Source organism: Lachnellula hyalina (assembly GCF_007821495.1).
Source record: "Lachnellula hyalina strain CBS 185.66 chromosome Unknown contig00137, whole genome shotgun sequence".
Lineage (NCBI taxonomy): Eukaryota > Fungi > Ascomycota > Leotiomycetes > Helotiales > Lachnaceae > Lachnellula > Lachnellula hyalina.
The window spans coordinates 55,445-74,805 of record NW_022157251.1 but is presented as its reverse complement, the minus strand read 5'-3'; the positions used below and the strand labels follow the sequence as shown (position 1 = coordinate 74,805).

Genomic DNA, 19,361 nt, shown 5'->3' with positions numbered 1-19,361 from the left:
TTATAATGCTCGAACACCCCTGCCTACGCTCCCAGTGTCAAAGACTTCAACAAGTCCAGCTCCAACACATTCGCCAAGTATCCACTCATATGTTGCTCCATAAAACAGCTTCCACTTCCTTGTTCGCCCAGGTGATACGCCTGCAAACTCCCCCCTATTTCTTCTCGCCTCACTAGCAGCATCGTCTGCAGCGATACCGCCATCCCATCGTTGCCGGAGTAAGTGTTCAGGTGCCTCCCGATATCTCGATTTAGACAATAACGAAAGGAAATGCGCTCGAGCGTTGGCAACCAGCTTGAGGAAAGGCCCCGTAGTAGGAATCGCCAACGAGAAATCCACAACCCCCGAAAGTGACTTTGCACCTCCCCCACTACCCCCCGCAGCATGAACAGCGCCATCCCCACCAACGGCAGCCATCGACCCCGACGCAGCTCTTGAAATACTCTTAATCGAAGTCATAGTCCCTCTCGATCCTTCTGCCGGTCTAGAGAATGCATCCGTAGTCGTCCAGGAAGCCGTAGCCGAAGTCAAGAAACCAACACGCATTAAAGCCTTCGCATCCTCACCCGCAAACATGCCCCTCTCAAACTTCACCGCCGTAGGATTTTCTTTCAACACGCCCAGAAACTTCTCCTTGACGTTATCCTCCATCGCACTCCTCCCAACCATCTCCTCCAAATCCCGAACCAACATCAACACCTCCCCCGTATTCCCCCTGCCCCCCACAACAATTTTCCGAATCGCCCCTCCCCGTACCAGCTCCGCAATCTCCTTCTCCACTGCCGTCGCCGAGTTCAATAAAGCCTGTAAATGCGAGACCGTGACAAGGGGCGGCAGGGCAAGGCGGAAGTTCAAAACCTCTGCTATACGCTCGGAATTCATGCCAGTCCGTTGCTCGGGCATCGGAGCCCACATTTTGCCTCGGATATATAATATTGCTTGGGGTACATCGCGGAGGGTGAGATCAGTGGATAAGGCTTGTATGAGGCCGATATCGTCAAGACGTTCAGAGGAAAGGAAGTCTTCTTCTTCTTCGAGCCGAGAGGTGGAGGCGGAGGATTTCAAGCGGGGGATGGATTTACTGCGGCCGAGGGAGGAGTATGGGTTTGTGCCGGATGATGAGCGTTTGAAGGCGGCTGGTTTGGAGCGCTTCTTTATGCCGCTTGTGTGTGCGGCTGAGCGTTTGAAACTCATGGCTGCTTGTTGAAAGAGAAATGTTGTTGAAGGTATAGTAATAGTCTTCAGATGAGAGGAATGACTCCTTATCGCTTATCTGCGCACGGGCTAGGTTAGAATGCAGCGCAGCCTTGCGTTCAGCCTCGAACTAGATCCCCAGGAATTTCAACAAGCACATTACCACCTGCAATTTTTGAAAATATAGTGTCTTACCTAATAAGTACCTATACTACTCCTTTTGACTTCTGTTTCTGCCATTTTATCTTGAATTTGCTAGAAATATCAAAATCAAACGTACGAACAGTACAGCCTCACCCCTCTATGTAGACCCCTCCCTTAGGCTTCCAATTGACCTGCTTCGACGAAACTCGCCCTGTCTCATTCAACGTACTAAAATAATCTTTTAAACACAGTTTCGTTTAGACCCAGGAAGACCAGGAAACCTCTCAACTGCCTACGTCAATATATTCAATTTATGGGGTTTGCAGGGCAGGCAGCCTAGCCGCATTTGTAAGCTTCACCGCTAGCTAGCCTGTAAACATATTCCTGGACGTTCGCAAGACATACATACATACATCCAGAAAAACAAAGAAAAAATCACCTCTGAAATAGGGAGCCAGACTAAAAGGCTATCAGCTCACCACAACACCCCAGGCCCAAACTTGCTTTCCTATATCAAGCCACCTTCCCCTCAAGGGAAGTCTAAAATATGGCTCCCACAGTCATTCTCATCAGACATGCTCAAGCACTTCATAGTCAGTATCTACCCCAAGAATCGCCAAGATAAAAACTGACGCACTATAAGATGTCGCTCATAAGTCCCCTCACCATTATACACAAATACCAAAGCTAACATGCCTCACACGACTATACCCTTCATGACCCACCTGTAAGTGGATTCCCCGAGTTTTTTTTATATCTATTTCTTTAAACACGTTAGGTAGTTCATTCGAATTTCACGAGAGAGAGCTCTGAAATATCCAAATTCTTCCAATCTTTTTTTCTTCAATCAAGCAAAACGACACTAATCCCCAACCCTCATAGCTCACCGACCTAGGCTTCAATGAACAATGCCAAACCCTCTCCCGGCACCTACGCCAAAACGTCCCCCTCGCCCAAACCATAGACCTAATCGTCGTCTCCCCCATGATCCGCACCCTCCAAACAGCACAACAAAGTCTCGGCTGGCTAATCGAGCGCGGCGTGCCCGTGATCCTGCGTCCGGAATGGCAAGAAAACTCAGCCAAGCCCTGCGACACAGGGACCGCGATACCGATCATGGAGGCCGCATGGCCGCAATTCAACTGGGCGGATGTCGATCCCCTGTTTCCGAAAAAGGAAGGCTTGTATGAGTATTCGCAAAATGGGTTGACGCGGAGGGGTATCGAGGCGAGGAGGTGGCTGAGGGAAAGACCGGAGAAGTGTATTGCTGTTGTGAGCCATTCGGGGTTCTTGAGGGTCGGGGTTAGCTATCGGAAGTATGAGAATGCAGATTTTAGGATCTTTGGGTGGGAGGAGGGAGGGGAGTGGGATGGGGTTGGTGGGAGACTGGTGGAATGGGAGGAGACGGAGAGGAGCGGTGGGGGGGTTGGGGTTGTCGCCGAAGGGGGTCTTTGATGTTTATCCTACAGAGTATCCTAAGGAGGCTGAGGGAAGGGCTGTTGGGGAGGTTGCTCATGAGGTGCCGAAGTAGATGGGTGTAGACAAGGGGAAATGAAATGAAATGAAATGAAGTTTATATGACAGAAGAGATACTAGTCATTGTATGAGATTAACAGACTGTTGGAGCAGTGCTATTCATTGACTCAGTCTGTAAGACATTACAGTTGAATGGTGTTGTAGTACTATCTGCCAAGACGGAATTCTGCCATGAATAATGGCAGTACGGAGGTATTGTGTGTACATGAAAGTACCCGATTCAGACTCAATACCATAAAGCTTTGCCTGGTCGCTTCATCTTACCAGCAGCTTTTCCTAGAGTGTGAAAGGCTACATCTGGCTAGTTGCAGAATACATTTTTGGTTCATTTTTGATACATATATACAAATTTATATATCAGGATTATTCACGCGATGCATGAAGTCCCTTTTGAGATTATATGCTATCCTGAAATGATCGGAACTACCAAAGTCTATTTTAACCTGGAGTGTTTAGTTTCGAGGCTGAACCGATATATTTAAGGCGGTCCTGGAGTTTAGATGAGCTGAAGCTTGTTGGGACTAGGTAGTTAGCTGCCTAGAAGCTTAAAAGGGAGAGTGCGAACGAAGCGAAGAACTTTTGGTGACTTGAAGTGGCAATAAAGTTCCAAAAAACAATTTGACAGCTGAGTTGAGCCTCTCTCCACTACAAGTACAAGGCAAAGGCAGCAATTAAAACCAACCTCATCTCATGTCATTTGAAGTCGATCACGTGGTCACATTCGTCGCTCTCCACCTAGTTGTAAGATGGTGCATGACGATGACGATGACGATCCATCGGGGACACTATGCGGAGAGAACCTTAAGTTCCTGATGACTTCTGGGCGCCGGTACGACATTTGAGAAGATCAGATGTACATCTTTCCTGGACGATCCCCTGAGGCTGCCTTGGATTTTACGGAGTAAGCCCCCGCCTTGATGTGGCTTATAGAGGCTGATGCTAGGGAGGGGAGTAAGCCTGAGGGCGGATTCGAGGGAGCTGCACTAGGACTAGTTTGGCTGATGACGAGTACTTTCTTTCACCCGGAGACTGACCGTACCGTACTGATAAATCGCTGCAAGGACAAGTCGGCGTGCTTTTGCAGAGTACCTGGCCTGGGATAGATGCGCTGCGTTGAGCCACTAGTAACTAATAGTGAGGCTGTTGCTCAGAACCACAGCCAGCGTGGCGTGTCATTCGCGTGGAGGTTAAAAGGCACATTGTGGCGTCCAATACATTTTGGGAATGGACAAACCATCATACCACATTATTCTGTGAGGGAACCGGGGTCTTGGCCGCATTGAGAATATGAGAGATGTCAAGCTGCAGGCCGAGTTCGGCATCATTGATAGATGGTTACAGTATCAAGACACGACAAGACAAGACCTGATGCTTCTACTGTACTATTGACAAGTACAGTACAGTGAGAAATCAAAGGGATGATATATAAAGACAAAGAAGACCGTGAGAGGCAGACAAATCGAATAACAAAGCCCCAAGCATGCTCGTTCGGTACCCTGTCGGCACGTCAGATCTCTCCTCATCCTAGCCCGATGCGTTCGAGGCAGACCCAAAGGAGGTTGGGTGAAAACTCTGGGGGTTCTCAAAAGAGAGGGTGCATAATCTTCCAGTAATTATTAATGCGCATGGAGTATAACTTGAAGATCAATATAGATACTACAGTACCTATAAGGTAGGTAGATGTAGGTCTACCGCACTGGTGGTTTGCCAGACTCCGTATTGATTTGCTCGGTCCTGTCTCCGCTTTCTTAGGAGTATCTGTACCGAGTAGTGTAGCGTACAGTAGTGCACAAATTGAGCCACGCAAGAGGCTGTGCTCTGTAAAATCCGCCCCATCCATCCATGCCCCCATGCCTCTCCTCCGTACTGCGAGAGGCAGAGAGAGGCAAACCAACTTCAGCTGTCCCTCGTCTGCCCGCACCTGCATCTGTCAGATCTTTCACTACCACTACTTGTGCGCAAATGGAAGACAGACCCGACACCCTTCCAGCTCATTGAGGGTCGCAACTCCTACAATTTCCTCCGGTCGGTCGCTGCTTGACATTCATCAACAACAGCCCTCTTTCTGTTTCTGTATCCGAGTACTTGACTTATGTTCAAAAGTCGCCGCTCGGCAGAACCCTACCGCTGCGCGAGCCGATCCCAAGAAAACAAGGCTAGGAGCGCATTCACAGTACATTCACTTGACCTTCAAGATGTTAAATCACAGCTGGTTCTGACAAAAGATAGGGCCTTTGCGATCCGGATTGAAGCTCCTTAACTCTCAACACGCACGCTGCGATCCCGAAAGACTCGATATGCTTTTTTGAATAGCAAGGAACAGTGACTCTAGGATCACAGCGCGCGCTCACTGCATCTACTTGCCACTTCCTATATAGCGGACAGAACATTGGCGATAGAGCATCATACCTCATGGCTTCGGAGCAGGGAGGATTGTCTACCGCAGTCCCCGCCCTCAGTGCGACTCGACCAGAATCCGCCACCATCGCGGCGGTTTCCTCAACCATCACCCCGCCAGATCACGATTTGACGCGGTCAAAGTCTCTAAAACGAAATCGTCCTGATCAATCGCAGAATCCCACGGCTTTGTCCTCGATTACGAACATTGGACTAAGCACTTCCCCGTCACCGAAGTCGCCACGGTACAAGGGCGCGTTCTCCCCAATGCAGCTCACTGGGGCCGCGGCATTAGAAGACCAGCGACGACAGCAAGAGAATCAAAAGAATCAACAGCCTGAGATGAGCGTGAACCCCGGACACAAGGCTTTATCTTCGCTCATGGCAGGAGGTGGGGCCGAGATGAGCAAACCGCAAGAAGTTCCAGCTGCCATAAACAGCATGAGCGAGGGAATGTCGGCAGCTGCGAATGCAGTGCTTATACCCAGTCCGATGCAGTTTGATGAAAAGTCAGAAATAAGCCCAGCTAGTATTACAAGCCTTGCGAGTTTGGGCACCACGGCGCCAACCGCGACAGCAGGCTCAACGGTCGTTGCAAGCCCAGCTTCGCTGACAAGTGCCATTGAGGCAGAGAACCGGGACATCAGAGTTAGTAATAGCAACCATCTGCAAGCTCCGCCAGATGAGCAATCTTCGAACAAAGCGATGTCCTATCCTGTCCTTGGTCAACAAACCCTTTCTCGGGCTCCTCCACGTGGAATGAGTCTCCCAATGCCCGGTCAAACTCAACAATTAGCGCCAAGATCACCCTCACAGAAGAAACATAAATGTCCTTACTGCGAGACCGAATTCACGCGTCATCACAATCTAAAGAGCCATCTTTTGACGCATAGCCAAGAGAAACCGTATGTCTGCCAGACGTGTAGTATGAGATTCCGAAGATTGCACGATCTGAAACGTCACATGAAATTACATACTGGCGAGCGTCCTCATATTTGTCCAAAGTGTGACCGTAAATTCGCTAGAGGTGATGCTTTAGCGCGTCACAGTAAAGGACAAGGCGGTTGTGCTGGCAGAAGAGCTAGTATGGGAAGCTTTGGTGGAGATGACGACTATGAAGGCTCCAATGGAGACGGGGACGAAAGTGCTATGGATGGAGTGATGTATACGAATGGAACTACACAGCCGAATGAGTCTGAAATGACTGAAGAGGAACGCCGAACATTCAGCCTCCCTAGCATTAAAGCACAGCATGTTCGGTCAAATCAGGGTAGTGGTGACAATTACCCTGCACACCCACGAACACCAAGCACGTATCCTCCAGGTCCCAGGCAAGGTCAGTCTACAGGAGGCTTATATCCACCAAATGCAGATAGAGGAGGACCTTCTAGCTCCGGCACTTCCCCTCGAATGCAAAACAGCGGTCATGACAACCATGCTCCAAGTGGGAGTCTTTCTTCGCTGCCTCTGAACACAACAGGAAGCTCGATATTTTCACCAAGTAGCATTACTGAAAGCCCCAAGCCTCTAAGCCCATCTGGCATGCATTCGCATCAGCTTGGCCACGATCCATCGATCGGCAGGCAAAGGTCACCGAGTCTGACTACACAATTTCAACAGCAACATTTCGGGCGTCGACCGTCGGGTAGGGGATCTCCTCCAGGCGTATCACTTCCATCTCCACATACCTCGCATGTTCCGAAACTACCTGCACTTGCGAGTTTGGCACCTCCGGACCAGAGATATACGCTGTCAAGTCAGACGCCAAATCAGCAGACTTCTCCTAACGGAACCCACGGTGGTCATCAGCAGCATAATTCTGCTACCCCCCTCAATACAATGTTCCAGCTTCACAAGGCTACGTCCGAGGGGCTCCTGGCGGACCTCCTAGTGTTCAAGGGAGCGGAAGTGGCGATAGCAGTGCCAACCTCTTTGCCGCAGGTGATACACGATTATTAGCCTACGTCCAGTCACTGGAAGACAGGGTCAAACAATTGTCGGAAAAAATCCAGGTCATGGAGAGCAAAGACAGGAGTCAGGAAGATAAGATCAACCGGCTTTCCGAAGAGCTCTTCTCCCTTAGGAACCAATTCACCAGTCCCCCGCACCAACCACCCGCGGGGCAGGTTCCTCATAACATTAATATTTCATAGGATGCAAATACACGAAAGTGTTCTATGGTCAGTCATATCTTGGCGTATAGTCGTTTCTGCATGGCGTAGGGCGGCGGAAAAGTGATGTAATGATAAGACATCAAAAGTTTCTTATTCTCAATAACCTCGCATGAATCAATGACCGGTGGAAGAGGCGTTGGGGGAAAGTTTTTATACGGCAATCTTCAAAAGTACGCCATTTTAGAGCCAGTAAAGCGTTCTCTCACTTTACGGACTTCAATTCTTCGTATGTTTAAGTTCAAGGGGCGGTTTAAAATTGGGGAACAGGAATAGGCTTGGGTCTTTATGGGATGTATACTATAAGTCTTTACATACTGCTGCTGCCAGAGGCTTCTTGCTTTACCAGCTGGCAAGGCAAAACAAGACAAGGCAGCAATGGCTTCTCTGCTTAGATCCTGTCGTTAACACCACCAATTCATTCTATAATTAATTGGTGCGACAAGTCATTCAACACGCTTGGGTGACCTTACTCACAACTCGTTGCTTGAGAGACAGAAATAGCTTGTCAACCCTAGTGAAAGTGAGGCTTGCTTCGCATCTAGTCCCCTCGGCATTGGCGTTTAGAAGTAACAGTTACTCAACCATCACCACCCTATGCCACTCTGCATGAGGACGCTCAAGAAAAAAAGAAAAGACAATATACTAATAATATTACTTATATAGAGGTAACTACCTTGTAATAAAGATCATTGGTGTTGCCACTAGTTTGCAAGAAAACTTGGCCAACATCACATGTTAATGGGGGGGGCTGGAGGAGCGATGACGTTTCACGCCGTTTGTTTTGCACCACAACCACAACCTCAACCACACCACACCAACTTGTACTGTACGATCTATCATTTGTACTGCGCAACCCTTGCAGTCGGTTGATCACTGACTCCCGAAAATAATGGCTTCAAATGGGAGTGTCTCGCTCAATGCGGAGCCCTCTCAGCCAGACGTGCGCGAGAAACAACATCTGGAGCCCAAGAGTTACGTTGATGCTGTGCACGAAGAACCACACGTGAACGGCACGAATGGAACGAACGGAACGACTGTAAGGAGCAAGAATACAAACTCGGAGGCTGAATGGTTGAATTCCTCGTCGCATAAAGCTTCAGTGGCCTCAGTGCTGCGAATTGTTGATACAGGTGCGGATGTAAAGGAAAAGGAAACGGCGAAGGGGGGTGAACGGCCGCAATACGAACGGCAGGAATCGAAAGTAGAATATTCAGGAGCTGTAAGGTCCGCCCCCTGAGGTTTACCAGCAGGCACTAATTCAATCCAGGGCCTGGACGACACTCCCACGATCCCTCCTAAGCAGAGGCACCGAAGGCAAAAGAGCAACTCACAAGAGAAGAAAAACGAAGATAACAAGTCAAAGACCAATGCTGTTAAAAATGGGGAAAATCCAAAAGTCAAGGACGACCAAAATCATACGACCGTTTTCGAGAAAGTCGAGGGTACCCAAAATGGCAGTAAGCTCGTCAGCGTAAAACCCGACCCTGGATTGGAGAAGCAGCACCGAACTGATCGCAAGGTGACTCCCAAACCATCCAAGGAAGACGGACTTGCGAGCGGTAAAAAGCCAGGTCAACGGTGGCATCAAAGCGGCATTCGATTTGCGCCTTTAAATGTACCTCTACAAAGACGACTACAGACCTTGGTGGTCCTGGCCCACACCCTCTGCATCGCCATATCCATATCATTGTTTTTTTTTCTCTGCGCAATACCTCTATTCTGGCCATTATTGATACCATATATGATTTACTGCATGACGTCGACAGCATCAACTTCGGGGACTCTGAGCCATCGTTCGGAGTTCTTACGGTCACTTCCTGTATGGTCACTATTTGCTTCTTACTTCCCCTCAAGACTCCACCGGACACAAGAGCTTCCTCCTACGAGGAAATATATTTTTGGTTATCATCCACATGGCATCCTTTCCCTAGGAGCGTTTGGCGCCTTTGCTACTGAGGCTCTCGGGTTCTCGCAACTGTTTCCTGGGATCAAGAATACACTTCTTACGCTAGATTCGAATTTTCGTATTCCTTTATATAGAGACTATGCTCTGGCCATGGGGATAGCTTCTGTTTCTAAGGAGTCATGTGAGAATCTACTTTCTAAGGGAGGACCAAATAAGGTATGCTCAAGCCTCTCTATATTAGACCACTCTACTGACTTGGTATAGGAGGGAATGGGCCGCGGTATTACAATTGTCATAGGCGGTGCTCGCGAGTCTTTAGACGCTCAACCCTATTCCCTTAGACTCGTCCTCAAACGCCGCAAGGGATTTGTCAAGATGGCTATCCGTACAGGTGCAGACCTCGTCCCCGTCTTAGCATTCGGGGAGAACGACCTCTACGACCAATTCAACTCGGAATCACACCCAAAGATCCATAAATTTCAACTTTTAGTCAAGAAAGTGCTTGGATTCACTGTCCCGCTTTTCCACGCACGAGGCATTTTCAACTACGATGTAGGGCTTATGCCGTATCGGAGACCCGTGAATATTGTGGTTGGAAAGCCGATTAGAGTTGCCCAGTCATCGAAGCCAGACCAGGAGGAAATTGATCGTGTACATGAGGAGTATGTACAGGAGCTGGAGAGGTTATGGGATTTGTGGAAGGATGATTTTGCCCCACAGCGGAAGGAGGAGATAGAGATTATGGAGTGAAAAAAATTGGAATATGGATTTGGGAGAATGGTATTAGGGGGAATGGGGTCATCAAGGAGTCTATGGTTGATGGGAGGTATATACTGGTTGGTATATTGAAGCACTTGTACGATGGCAACAGTGGACATTTGATAGGCCAAAAATCTGCATTATGAAGTATAGTTCCTTCAGAGGCCCGATTACGCTACGACGGTGAGAGTTGGATTGACATGAATGTTGAAGAGTTGATTATTCTCAAGTCATCCTGAGTCGATAAATGTATGGTCTACACGTGGTTCTCTAACATGCTCCAACTGAATCGAGCCACTCGTACCTGAATCTCAGTACACCGCGACATCCTTGTGGGGATACAGGGGTAAGGTGCATAACAAAACCCGAATACGAAAACCCTTCGAAATATAGCTCCATTTGTTCCTTGTGAACATTGAACTTGATTAGAGAAACTATTTAGGAAACGGGCGATTCTTTACATTTGTTACCTGATTTCATGATCGCAACGTACGATAGAGTGTTGCCGGCAGATAAAGGAGCCGGAGGTGAAAGTTCAATTCAGTTCAGGGGAGCGCGCCAATCATAGCGGCCGAAATTAAAAGCTCCGTTCCCAGAAAAATTACCTTTTAAGTCGTGCCTCCTTATCGTGTCGCAACCCTCAACAACGACTCTCACTCTCACCAATTCTGCCCCTCCGCATATACGATGGGTCTTCTCGAGCAGGTTACGGGTCCGTTGGCCCAGCAGGTCGCGCAGAGGGGAACTGGCGTCGTTGTGGCTGCGGGCGTCGCAGCTTTCCTCGTCTGCAGTGTTGTGCTTAATGTCTTGAGCCAGTTGCTGCTGAAGAACCGCAATGAGCCTCCTGTCGTCTTCCACTGGTTCCCGGTTATTGGCAGTACGATTACGTATGGCATGGACCCGTACAAGTTCTTCTTTAGTTGCAGAGCGAAGGTTAGTCGACTCCTGGTGAACCGCGTGGATGAATGAATGAATGCTAATGATTTCGATACAGTATGGCGATGTTTTTACGTTTATACTGCTGGGGAAGAAGACTACGGTGTACTTGGGGAGAAGTGGCAATGACTTCATCCTCAATGGCAAGCTGAAGGATGTCAATGCGGAGGAGATTTATACCGTCTTGACTACGCCGGTCTTTGGTAAAGATGTCGTCTATGACTGCCCTAACTCCAAATTGATGGAGCAGAAGAAGGTTGGTCTCTATTTGCTAGAAATACACAAATGCTAATATCGCTTTTGCAGTTCATGAAGATCGGCTTGTCCACTGAGGCCTTTCGCCAATACGTACCAATCATCCAAGGCGAAGTCGAACAATTCATCAAGGGCTCCTCGGACTTCAAGGGCGAGAAGGGAACTGTCAACATTTCAGATAGTATCGCAGAGATTACTATATACACTGCATCCCACGCGCTCCAAGGAAAAGAGGTTCGCGACAAATTCGATTCCTCGTTCGCAGCTCTATACCACGATCTAGATATGGGTTTCAGCCCTATCAACTTCATGCTTCACTGGGCCCCTCTTCCTCACAACCGCGCACGCGACCATGCTCAGCGCAGCGTTGCAAAGACATACATGGAGATTATCAAAAATCGTCGGGCTGGAAATGAGAAGGAGAAAGTCGATATCATGTGGCAGCTGATGAGCTCCACGTACAAGGATGGTACCAAGGTTCCCGACAAGGAAATTGCCCACATGATGATTGCTCTTCTAATGGCTGGCCAACACTCATCTTCATCCTCTGGATCCTGGATCATGCTCCGCCTTGCCGCTCGCCCCGATATCATGGAAGAGCTCTACCAAGAACAAATCCGTGTCCTCGGCTCAGACCTCCCTCCTCTCAAATACGAAGACCTCGCCAAACTCACTCTCCATAACAATGTCCTGAAAGAAATCCTGCGTCTCCATACCCCAATACACTCCATCATGCGCAAAGTAAAACAACCTATGGCCGTCGCAGGCACCAGATACGTAATCCCAACCTCTCACGTCCTCATGGCATCACCAGGCTGCACTAGCCGTGATCCAACGTACTTCCCTAACCCCTTGGACTGGAACCCTCACCGCTGGGATGCCGGCTCTGGCGGTGTCATCGGAAACGACGTCGAGGAAGAGCACTTTGACTACGGCTATGGTCTCATCAGCAAAGGAGCCTCCAGCCCTTACCTTCCTTTCGGGGCTGGCAGGCATAGGTGTATTGGTGAGCAGTTTGCCATGGTGCAGCTGTTGACGATTACAGCAACGATGGTGAGAACCTTCAAGTTTAGGAATTTGGATGGTAGTAAGGAGGTAGTGGACACGGACTATACCAGTCTGTTTACAAGACCAATTTCGCCGGCTATCATTGAGTGGGAGAGGAGGGAGAAGGCTTGATGTGGAAGTTTACTGTGCATAGCTTGGCGTTTTGGTTGTACTTATTATATATTTAATACGATGCTTCTTTTGAAGGTCTTGCCCAAGATAAATTATACAATGTACCTACCACGTGAGGCCGGCCATTGTTACAGAATGGGCGTCGCCGGAATTAAGGTATTTCACATGCTTATCAGAAGGACCCCTAAAATTCCAGATGTTCGGCACGCAGGAGAGTACAGTTTTTGAGAACCTTGATGCTTTGCACACACATCTACTGCTTTAATTTCTATTATGTTTAAAGACTTAATCTTCCTGACAACAGCTGACAAAAATAAACTCTGGATCAAATTATTACAGTTCAGATGAGAAAGCGATATTTATTTCCGGAAGCGTCGAGGTTGAGTTGGTTGGCAAAAGCTGATTCATTTGCCGAGATCCGATTTCGTTGGGCCGGCCAATCGCCGCCAACAGAAGGATCTCTATTATTGGGCTCCTCGGCCTCTTCCACTGACACTCTCTTAAGACTCCTCGTGGGTATCCATTGGCTTCTTCGACACCTTCCGCTCCTTTCTCTACTTTCTACCATGCCATTGCGCTATCATTCATGACCCGCATCCCTCTATTTACTGTCCTTTCCTGCTCAACGCTTCAGTAACAAATAAACAAACAACCCCGCTTCACTACGCCACTGACGACGCAACGACTTCACCATGCGCTGTACTTCGCCCTCGGTAACGGTGGAATCTTATGAAGATATCTCAACCGCAAAAGCGAGTGGGACGGAGGATGAGAAACCTATAAACCGCAGACGGCATTCCTCTTTCCATCCGCGACGGCTAAGCTCCGATTATGCAACAGATGGAGAAGAGGGCTTACTACTGAAGGTTTGCCGACATAAACATTTCAAGCAACAAGCAGACGGCTCATTTAGTTACAGGTTGATATATTTCTTTCCGAACTCGAACGAAGGCTAGATTTCCTCGAAAGCTACAGCAACGTCACTTTCGATGCTAGTATCTCGAAAGCATACGCCACGCTACAAGCGGTGCGAGCACGATGTTCTCAGGTTTCTGGGGAGGTCATTGGTGTCGGGAGAAGGAGAGCCAAGGTCATGGTCGAGACCGTGGAATCGAGATATCAGGATGCGCTGACCGCGACGGAGTCCTTGAGCGAGAAAGCCCATGAGGGAATTGGACTGCTGGAGAAACTACTCACGGACTTTGAGTCCCGAGCCTACAAGATGCGGGAGCAGGGCTTCGTGGGCGCCGCGGGGACACTGATGGATGAGGGAAGGAGAGTTGTTGATGGGGGATTCGAACGAGCTCGCGAAGTGATAGATGAGGGACTTGAGAGAGCTCGAAAAGCTACCGAAACTCTGGAAGAACATATCGAGTATGCTATTGCGCGAGCACGAGATAATGGTCTTATCAAGTACGAGGACCTCCCGGTTCCTTGGAGGATAAACCCGCATATTGTCAAAGGCTATCGGTTCACGGAATCGAAGGTTGATTGCGTGAGATCTATGTTTAATATCTCGAATGAGTCGGTGAACATATGGTCTCATGCAATTGGCCTCCTCATCGTCCTGGCGATTGCCTTCTATTTCTACCCCACTAGCGTCAATTTTTCAAACAGTACAAACACCGACGTGTTTATCGCTGCCGTTTTTCTTTTCGCTGCGTGCAAATGCCTGGCCTGCAGTACCATTTGGCATACGATGAACAGCGTCGCGGATCAGAATCTCATGGAACGTTTTGCTTGTGTGGATTACACTGGTATCTCGCTCCTGATCGCGGCTTCGATCATGACGACCGAGTACACGGCTTTTTACTGCGAGCCCGTCAGTCGGTGGGTTTACATAACCGCCACTGCGATTCTTGGCATCGGCGGTGTTATCCTCCCCTGGCATCCTACCTTCAACAGGTCAGATATGGCCTGGGCTCGCGTAGCATTCTACGTCACACTAGGTGCTACCGGGTTCGCTCCCGTAGCACAGTTGAACCTGACTCGAGGTGGAGCATGGGCGTGGGAATTCTACCTCCCCATCGCAAAGAGCATCACGGTGTATGTAGCTGGAGCTTGTATATACGCCAGCAAAGTACCCGAGCGATGGTGTCCTGGTGCCTTTGACTATATCGGTGGCTCGCATAATGTGTGGCACTTCTGCGTACTGGGCGGTATTCTCTTCCACTACGTTGCGATGCAAGAGTTTTTCGCCAAGGCTTTTCTGAGGGCTGGGAATGGCTGTGGGATTTATTAATGAATGATACATTGAGATGAATGGCTGGCGCTTTAGATGGTTATGAATTACGGTACATGGCTAGCTGTTTAGATGGTTTCTTGAATATATATGGCACATACAAAATGTCAATAAACATTGAATGAGACACTTGTTTATAGCAGGTGCTGAGTAGCAGAACCATAAGTGCAAGTTTAGACGTGTAGTTTGCCTATTTTTTAAGTTTGTGACCAAGCAGCTTGGTTGTGGTCTTGGGGTTTGGATCCGATGCGTGAATGTAGCACCCAAGGTAGACTTGACTATCAACATCTTTTGCCAATGCGGAACACTTAAAGGTGATACGCCAAGGGATCCGGAAAATCTTTGATAACGCTGAAGGATTTTATGAACCTGCTGAGCTCAATGGATCTATAAAGCGGCTTGTCTCCATGAGGCGCGAAACATACGCATCTTCAAATCAGAAGTCCATAATCGAAAACACCTCATACCCAGGCTCTTCATAGGGATGTACACTACAACAACGGTATTAGAAATGTATGATGATGATATAAACATAAACCAGAAGTGGGATCGTAGCCTCAAGTTACAGTACCTTTTCAAAGCCTCCACCGCTTTCCTGACAACATCCTCTCCCACGCAAAGCGTCTCAACTCTCGCCTCATCCACCTTCTCCAGTACCCCGACCGCCCCTAGATGCGGATTGGCAGCACTGCCTGGGCGAAACTGGGCTGTGCCAATTGTCTGCCACGCGCATTCGGTGTAGGACCCTGGCCCGGGGTAACGGCCTGCGCCTGCGGCGAAGACGGCTGCTTTGACGGCATCGAGTTCAGGTAGTGGGACGCGGAACACGAGCATGAATCTGGGAGCTGCCATTCTGCTTCTCGGATAAGCAATTGGGCTGCGTTGGGTTGGGGAATGAAGGTCGGTGCGAGCTGAGATAGGGTGGAATATTCGCAAAATAAAAAATTGCGCTCTCTGCGAACTGCATGCGGCGGGGGTCAGGGTCAGGTCTCCCGTGGGATCTCGAGCCGAGCCGGGCTGCAAGTTACCACGAGCCCGAGCGCAAGATTTGATGGTCCTGGTGGTTGTAGAAAATACCTACAACATGATGAAAGGATATCTGCCGCTTATGGTACCACATACTGCATTGTACCTTCATGAAACGCCCTTTTCATACTTACGCAAGTCATGAAGACTCATAATACTCAGTATTGGCATCTTTTGATATCTTGGCTTTGCAAGAATCATGGAGAAAAAAGTTCTGATGTGAATATTCATGCTATTATTCAGCGGATGACGAAGGTTTGCGCAAACTGGAAGATCTACACCCTTAACTTGCCAAGCCTTATCAATATTCCGTAAGAAAGTATAACCCACGGATCCCACAGAATGCCGGCTTGGCTGGAGACCATCCATCTCCTGAAGAGATTATTTTTATATCATTTAATACTAGCCTATATTTCGGATCGGTGATTCTACCCAGGTCTCTTTGATAAATTCTATATATCACTATGAATCACTCCTCCACGACGAATAATGAGGTCTCCTTGTGAATGTGAACCAAGGCCTGGCGAAGTCTGAAACAGAGGTCCGAGTCGTCTTGATTCGCGAATCACTATATACGCAAGTCACGAATGCGAATGCGAACGAGAATCAAAAGAGTCGAATTATTCAGCTCATTGAAAAGACTTGCGAAGTAAGCTTCCTGGCACGTCCCGCGCCAAACACCCCGCCGCAACCATACCGGTAGTTAGCATTTTTCTTCCGCAACAACCGGCATTCTAAACACATACACAGTATTATCAAGAATGGCGACCGAAGACCACCAAAAGGGAGGGTCTCCGACATCTACTGAGCCTAGAGATGATGGCCCCACGAACGCTGCGAGTTTGTTATCTGGGACCAGCGGGGTTAGCGCCGAGGAAAGCGCCCTCCAACATCTGAATGTGAGCCGACTCCAAAGGGATATTGAGGGTTACGGTATTTAGAACAGCTAATGAGTCTATTTAGGTTGACTATAACGACGATGGTGATAGTGCGGTAGGAGGTATGACAGTGCAGTGAGTTCGCAAGGCCTTTATTGAATGAACTTCGACTACGAGACTGAAGGATATAGGACTTCTACCATCTCTGTTAATTCGAGCTTCTATAACTATGTTGAGGAGAATGGACGCACATATCATAAGTATAAAGAAGGCAGTAAGCAATCAAGGTATACTTCATAGGCAGTATTACTAACAATGTTTGTAGAATATATGATGCCAAATGATGCGGTATGAAGCATGGATCCCTATGCTTTAGATTAGAAACCCATATCTAACGTCTCGATAGTTAGAGATAGATAGGTTAGGTAGGAACTTCTTATCCATCAAGAGATGAAGCTACTAACTTCCAAAAAAGAGCTTCAACATCAGCTGTGGCTAATCACGCTCTGCGACGAATTGAGTCTTGTACAAGTCAAGAACCCCCAAAATGTGCTTGACATCGGGACAGGGACTGGCAGTTGGGCTATAGAATTCGGTATGCTCACAAAGAATTCTTGAAACGGATGGTTAGTAACTAATGGGTACAGCTAATCGATACCCTTCCGCACATGTTATAGGGTGCGATCTTAGCCCAATCCAACCAGAATAGTGAGGATTGTACCTAAACTGTCATCAGAGACCGCTAATTCCCCAATAGCGTGCCTTCAAACTGCCATTTCGAAATCGACGATGCGGAAGACGAATGGACCTACTCGCAAAAGTTTGATCTGATCCACGGTCGTGCCCTGGTGACCTGTTTCAAAGATCCTTCAATAGTTATCGCATCTGCGTTCAACTCACTCGTGCCAGGCGGCTATCTCGAGCTTCAGGATCTTATATTACCTTTGCGGGCTATTGACGACACACTCCAAGGAACCTCGCTGGATCACTGGCTAACAACTACCATCGATGCAGCTGCTATGCTCGGAACATGTTGGAAACATAGCGGGGACTACGTTAGGCTTCTCGAGGAGGCGGGGTTCGTTGACGTGGTTGAGAACCACTTTCAGTGGCCTATGAATACATGGCCGAAAGGTGAGAGGATGAAGGTTCTTGGACGGTATATGCAAGAGAACTTGTTGAGGATTTTGGAAAGTCTCTCGATGGCACCTTTGACAAGAGGTGCGGGGTTCACAAAAGAGAAAGTCCTAGAACTTACGGCGGAGGTGCGGAAAGACGTTGTTAACAAGAGCATTCATGCATATTTACCGGTGGTGGTAGTGTATGGCCGGAAGCCAACTGAATAGCATGCTCTTCGTCTTTGAAAGTCTCATGGTGGGGCGAAGATTTCCACGCTTCGTACCCCGCGCCTGTGGCATATTTGCACGTGACTCTAGCTTAAAACTTTTTGCCTGTTGGTTTCTGGAGAGTTCAACAAGCTCTGCAATTCAAAAAAGTAGAGGTAACATAACCGCGTCAGATGGATCGATGACCAACATACCAACGCACTACGAGATTCTAGGTCTTCCGGAAACCATCCGAAATGATTTTACTATCCCAGTGCAAACCCTGCGAGGCGCATATCGTCGAGCGCTCCTCCAAAACCACCCCGACAAGTCACAGCTCCCACCGAAACCTACCTTGACCTCCCAACACACCGTATATTCTATCGATCAGATATCGGAAGCATTCAGTATTCTGTCAGACGGCAAGTCTCGAGCGAAGTACGACAAGGAGCTGAAGCTGCAGAACAATAGTGCAAATGCAGCAGGGGAAAAGGGAAAGCAAGCGTTCCGCACTGGGGTTGAGACGGTGGATTTAGACGATCTCGAGTTCGGTGAAGCACAAGAGGAATGGTATAGGAGTTGCAGGTGTGGTGATGAGCGCGGGTTCCTTATCAAGGAGACGGATTTAGAAGAAGCTGCAGAAGACGGCGAACTCAATGTGGGTTGCAAGGGATGTAGTCTGTGGCTAAAGGTGCTTTTCGGTGTCATCGAGGAGGGCATAAAGCCTGTAGATACTGGAGAAGACACAGATGACCTGAAGGAAGCATTATGATTCTCGCACTCCGCGTCACTTTGGTGCCTGGCCCTGGGGTGAGGCAATTTGAGGTAACACTGGTCATAACCAAGGATTCCCGACAGTCGTAAAGCATGCAGCATGCATTTCAGGGTCAAGGTAACGCAGGACAGAGTGACAATCATTTGAGAGATTGCCTGTGTCCCTCGATGAAACTACTTGAAGAAAATAGAGCTGCATTTTCAATATCAAGATGTACCAGCTTCCTATGACTTCCAATCAGTGCTCGAGAGCTATTGGTCGCCTCAAACCTGTGGTATAATTACTCTTGCAACGTCCAAATAGATATTCAGAGAACGCCAAACACGTCGTAGAGAAGTAATCGAACGGTGTTGGAAGAACTGATGTTGCTGTGTTATGAAAGGAAAGGAATCCAGATTTTCTAAAAGACTTTAGCAAAATGCTTGAGCCCTTGCTCACCGCCTTGTTGGCGCTAGTCCAAAAGAGACATATTTTTACTGTACTGTACTGTACCGTACTGTACTCAAGCTCTCTCCACAATATTCCGTTGGACAGGGATGGAGTGAGATGGTGGGAGACGGAGTCTTGGTTTTGGATCACCTGTGCCAGATCGCACCTGCATACTTGTACTAACTACTGTAACGCATTCCAATCAA

At 48.4% G+C, this 19,361-nt stretch overlaps 8 protein-coding genes across 8 annotated transcripts; 6 read left to right on the top strand and 2 right to left on the bottom strand.

The window, feature by feature from the left end:
* On the bottom strand, positions 1-1,194 carry LHYA1_G007059 (uncharacterized protein; the record flags this gene model as incomplete). The annotated part of the gene is made up of 1 exon (XM_031151991.1): positions 1-1,194. One exon carries the CDS (start codon positions 1,192-1,194, stop codon positions 1-3), a length of 1,194 nt encoding a protein of 397 aa, XP_031003080.1.
* Positions 1,195-1,885: 691 nt separating this feature from the next.
* On the top strand, positions 1,886-2,869 carry LHYA1_G007058 (putative phosphatase; the record flags this gene model as incomplete). Its single annotated transcript, XM_031151990.1, has 3 exons — positions 1,886-1,931; positions 2,234-2,785; positions 2,808-2,869. The coding sequence occupies 3 exons, from the start codon at positions 1,886-1,888 to the stop codon at positions 2,867-2,869; spliced, it is 660 nt and encodes a 219-aa protein (XP_031003079.1).
* A 2,417-nt stretch (positions 2,870-5,286) lies between these two features.
* Positions 5,287-7,424, top strand: ZBTB7A (Zinc finger and BTB domain-containing protein 7A; the record flags this gene model as incomplete). Its single annotated transcript, XM_031151989.1, has 2 exons — positions 5,287-7,072; positions 7,120-7,424. 2 exons carry the CDS (start codon positions 5,287-5,289, stop codon positions 7,422-7,424), a joined length of 2,091 nt encoding a protein of 696 aa, XP_031003076.1.
* A 910-nt stretch (positions 7,425-8,334) lies between these two features.
* DGAT2A (Diacylglycerol O-acyltransferase 2A) lies at positions 8,335-10,101 on the top strand (the record flags this gene model as incomplete). Its single annotated transcript, XM_031151988.1, has 3 exons — positions 8,335-8,664; positions 8,713-9,567; positions 9,616-10,101. The coding sequence occupies 3 exons, from the start codon at positions 8,335-8,337 to the stop codon at positions 10,099-10,101; spliced, it is 1,671 nt and encodes a 556-aa protein (XP_031003075.1).
* A 696-nt stretch (positions 10,102-10,797) lies between these two features.
* CYP51 (Eburicol 14-alpha-demethylase) lies at positions 10,798-12,480 on the top strand (the record flags this gene model as incomplete). The annotated part of the gene is made up of 3 exons (XM_031151987.1): positions 10,798-11,043; positions 11,105-11,302; positions 11,353-12,480. 3 exons carry the CDS (start codon positions 10,798-10,800, stop codon positions 12,478-12,480), a joined length of 1,572 nt encoding a protein of 523 aa, XP_031003078.1.
* Positions 12,481-13,172: 692 nt separating this feature from the next.
* On the top strand, positions 13,173-14,722 carry LHYA1_G007054 (Uncharacterized protein; the record flags this gene model as incomplete). Its single annotated transcript, XM_031151986.1, has 2 exons — positions 13,173-13,346; positions 13,400-14,722. 2 exons carry the CDS (start codon positions 13,173-13,175, stop codon positions 14,720-14,722), a joined length of 1,497 nt encoding a protein of 498 aa, XP_031003077.1.
* Positions 14,723-15,158: 436 nt separating this feature from the next.
* Positions 15,159-15,574, bottom strand: LHYA1_G007053 (GTP cyclohydrolase 1 type 2-like protein; the record flags this gene model as incomplete). The annotated part of the gene is made up of 2 exons (XM_031151985.1): positions 15,159-15,213; positions 15,294-15,574. The coding sequence occupies 2 exons, from the start codon at positions 15,572-15,574 to the stop codon at positions 15,159-15,161; spliced, it is 336 nt and encodes a 111-aa protein (XP_031003072.1).
* A 935-nt stretch (positions 15,575-16,509) lies between these two features.
* On the top strand, positions 16,510-18,723 carry laeA_0 (Secondary metabolism regulator laeA; the record flags this gene model as incomplete). Its single annotated transcript, XM_031151984.1, has 9 exons — positions 16,510-16,647; positions 16,712-16,761; positions 16,818-16,900; positions 16,952-16,974; positions 17,033-17,051; positions 17,102-17,221; positions 17,274-17,334; positions 17,384-17,947; positions 18,063-18,723. 9 exons carry the CDS (start codon positions 16,510-16,512, stop codon positions 18,721-18,723), a joined length of 1,719 nt encoding a protein of 572 aa, XP_031003071.1.
* Between the last annotated feature and the right edge of the window lie 638 nt (positions 18,724-19,361).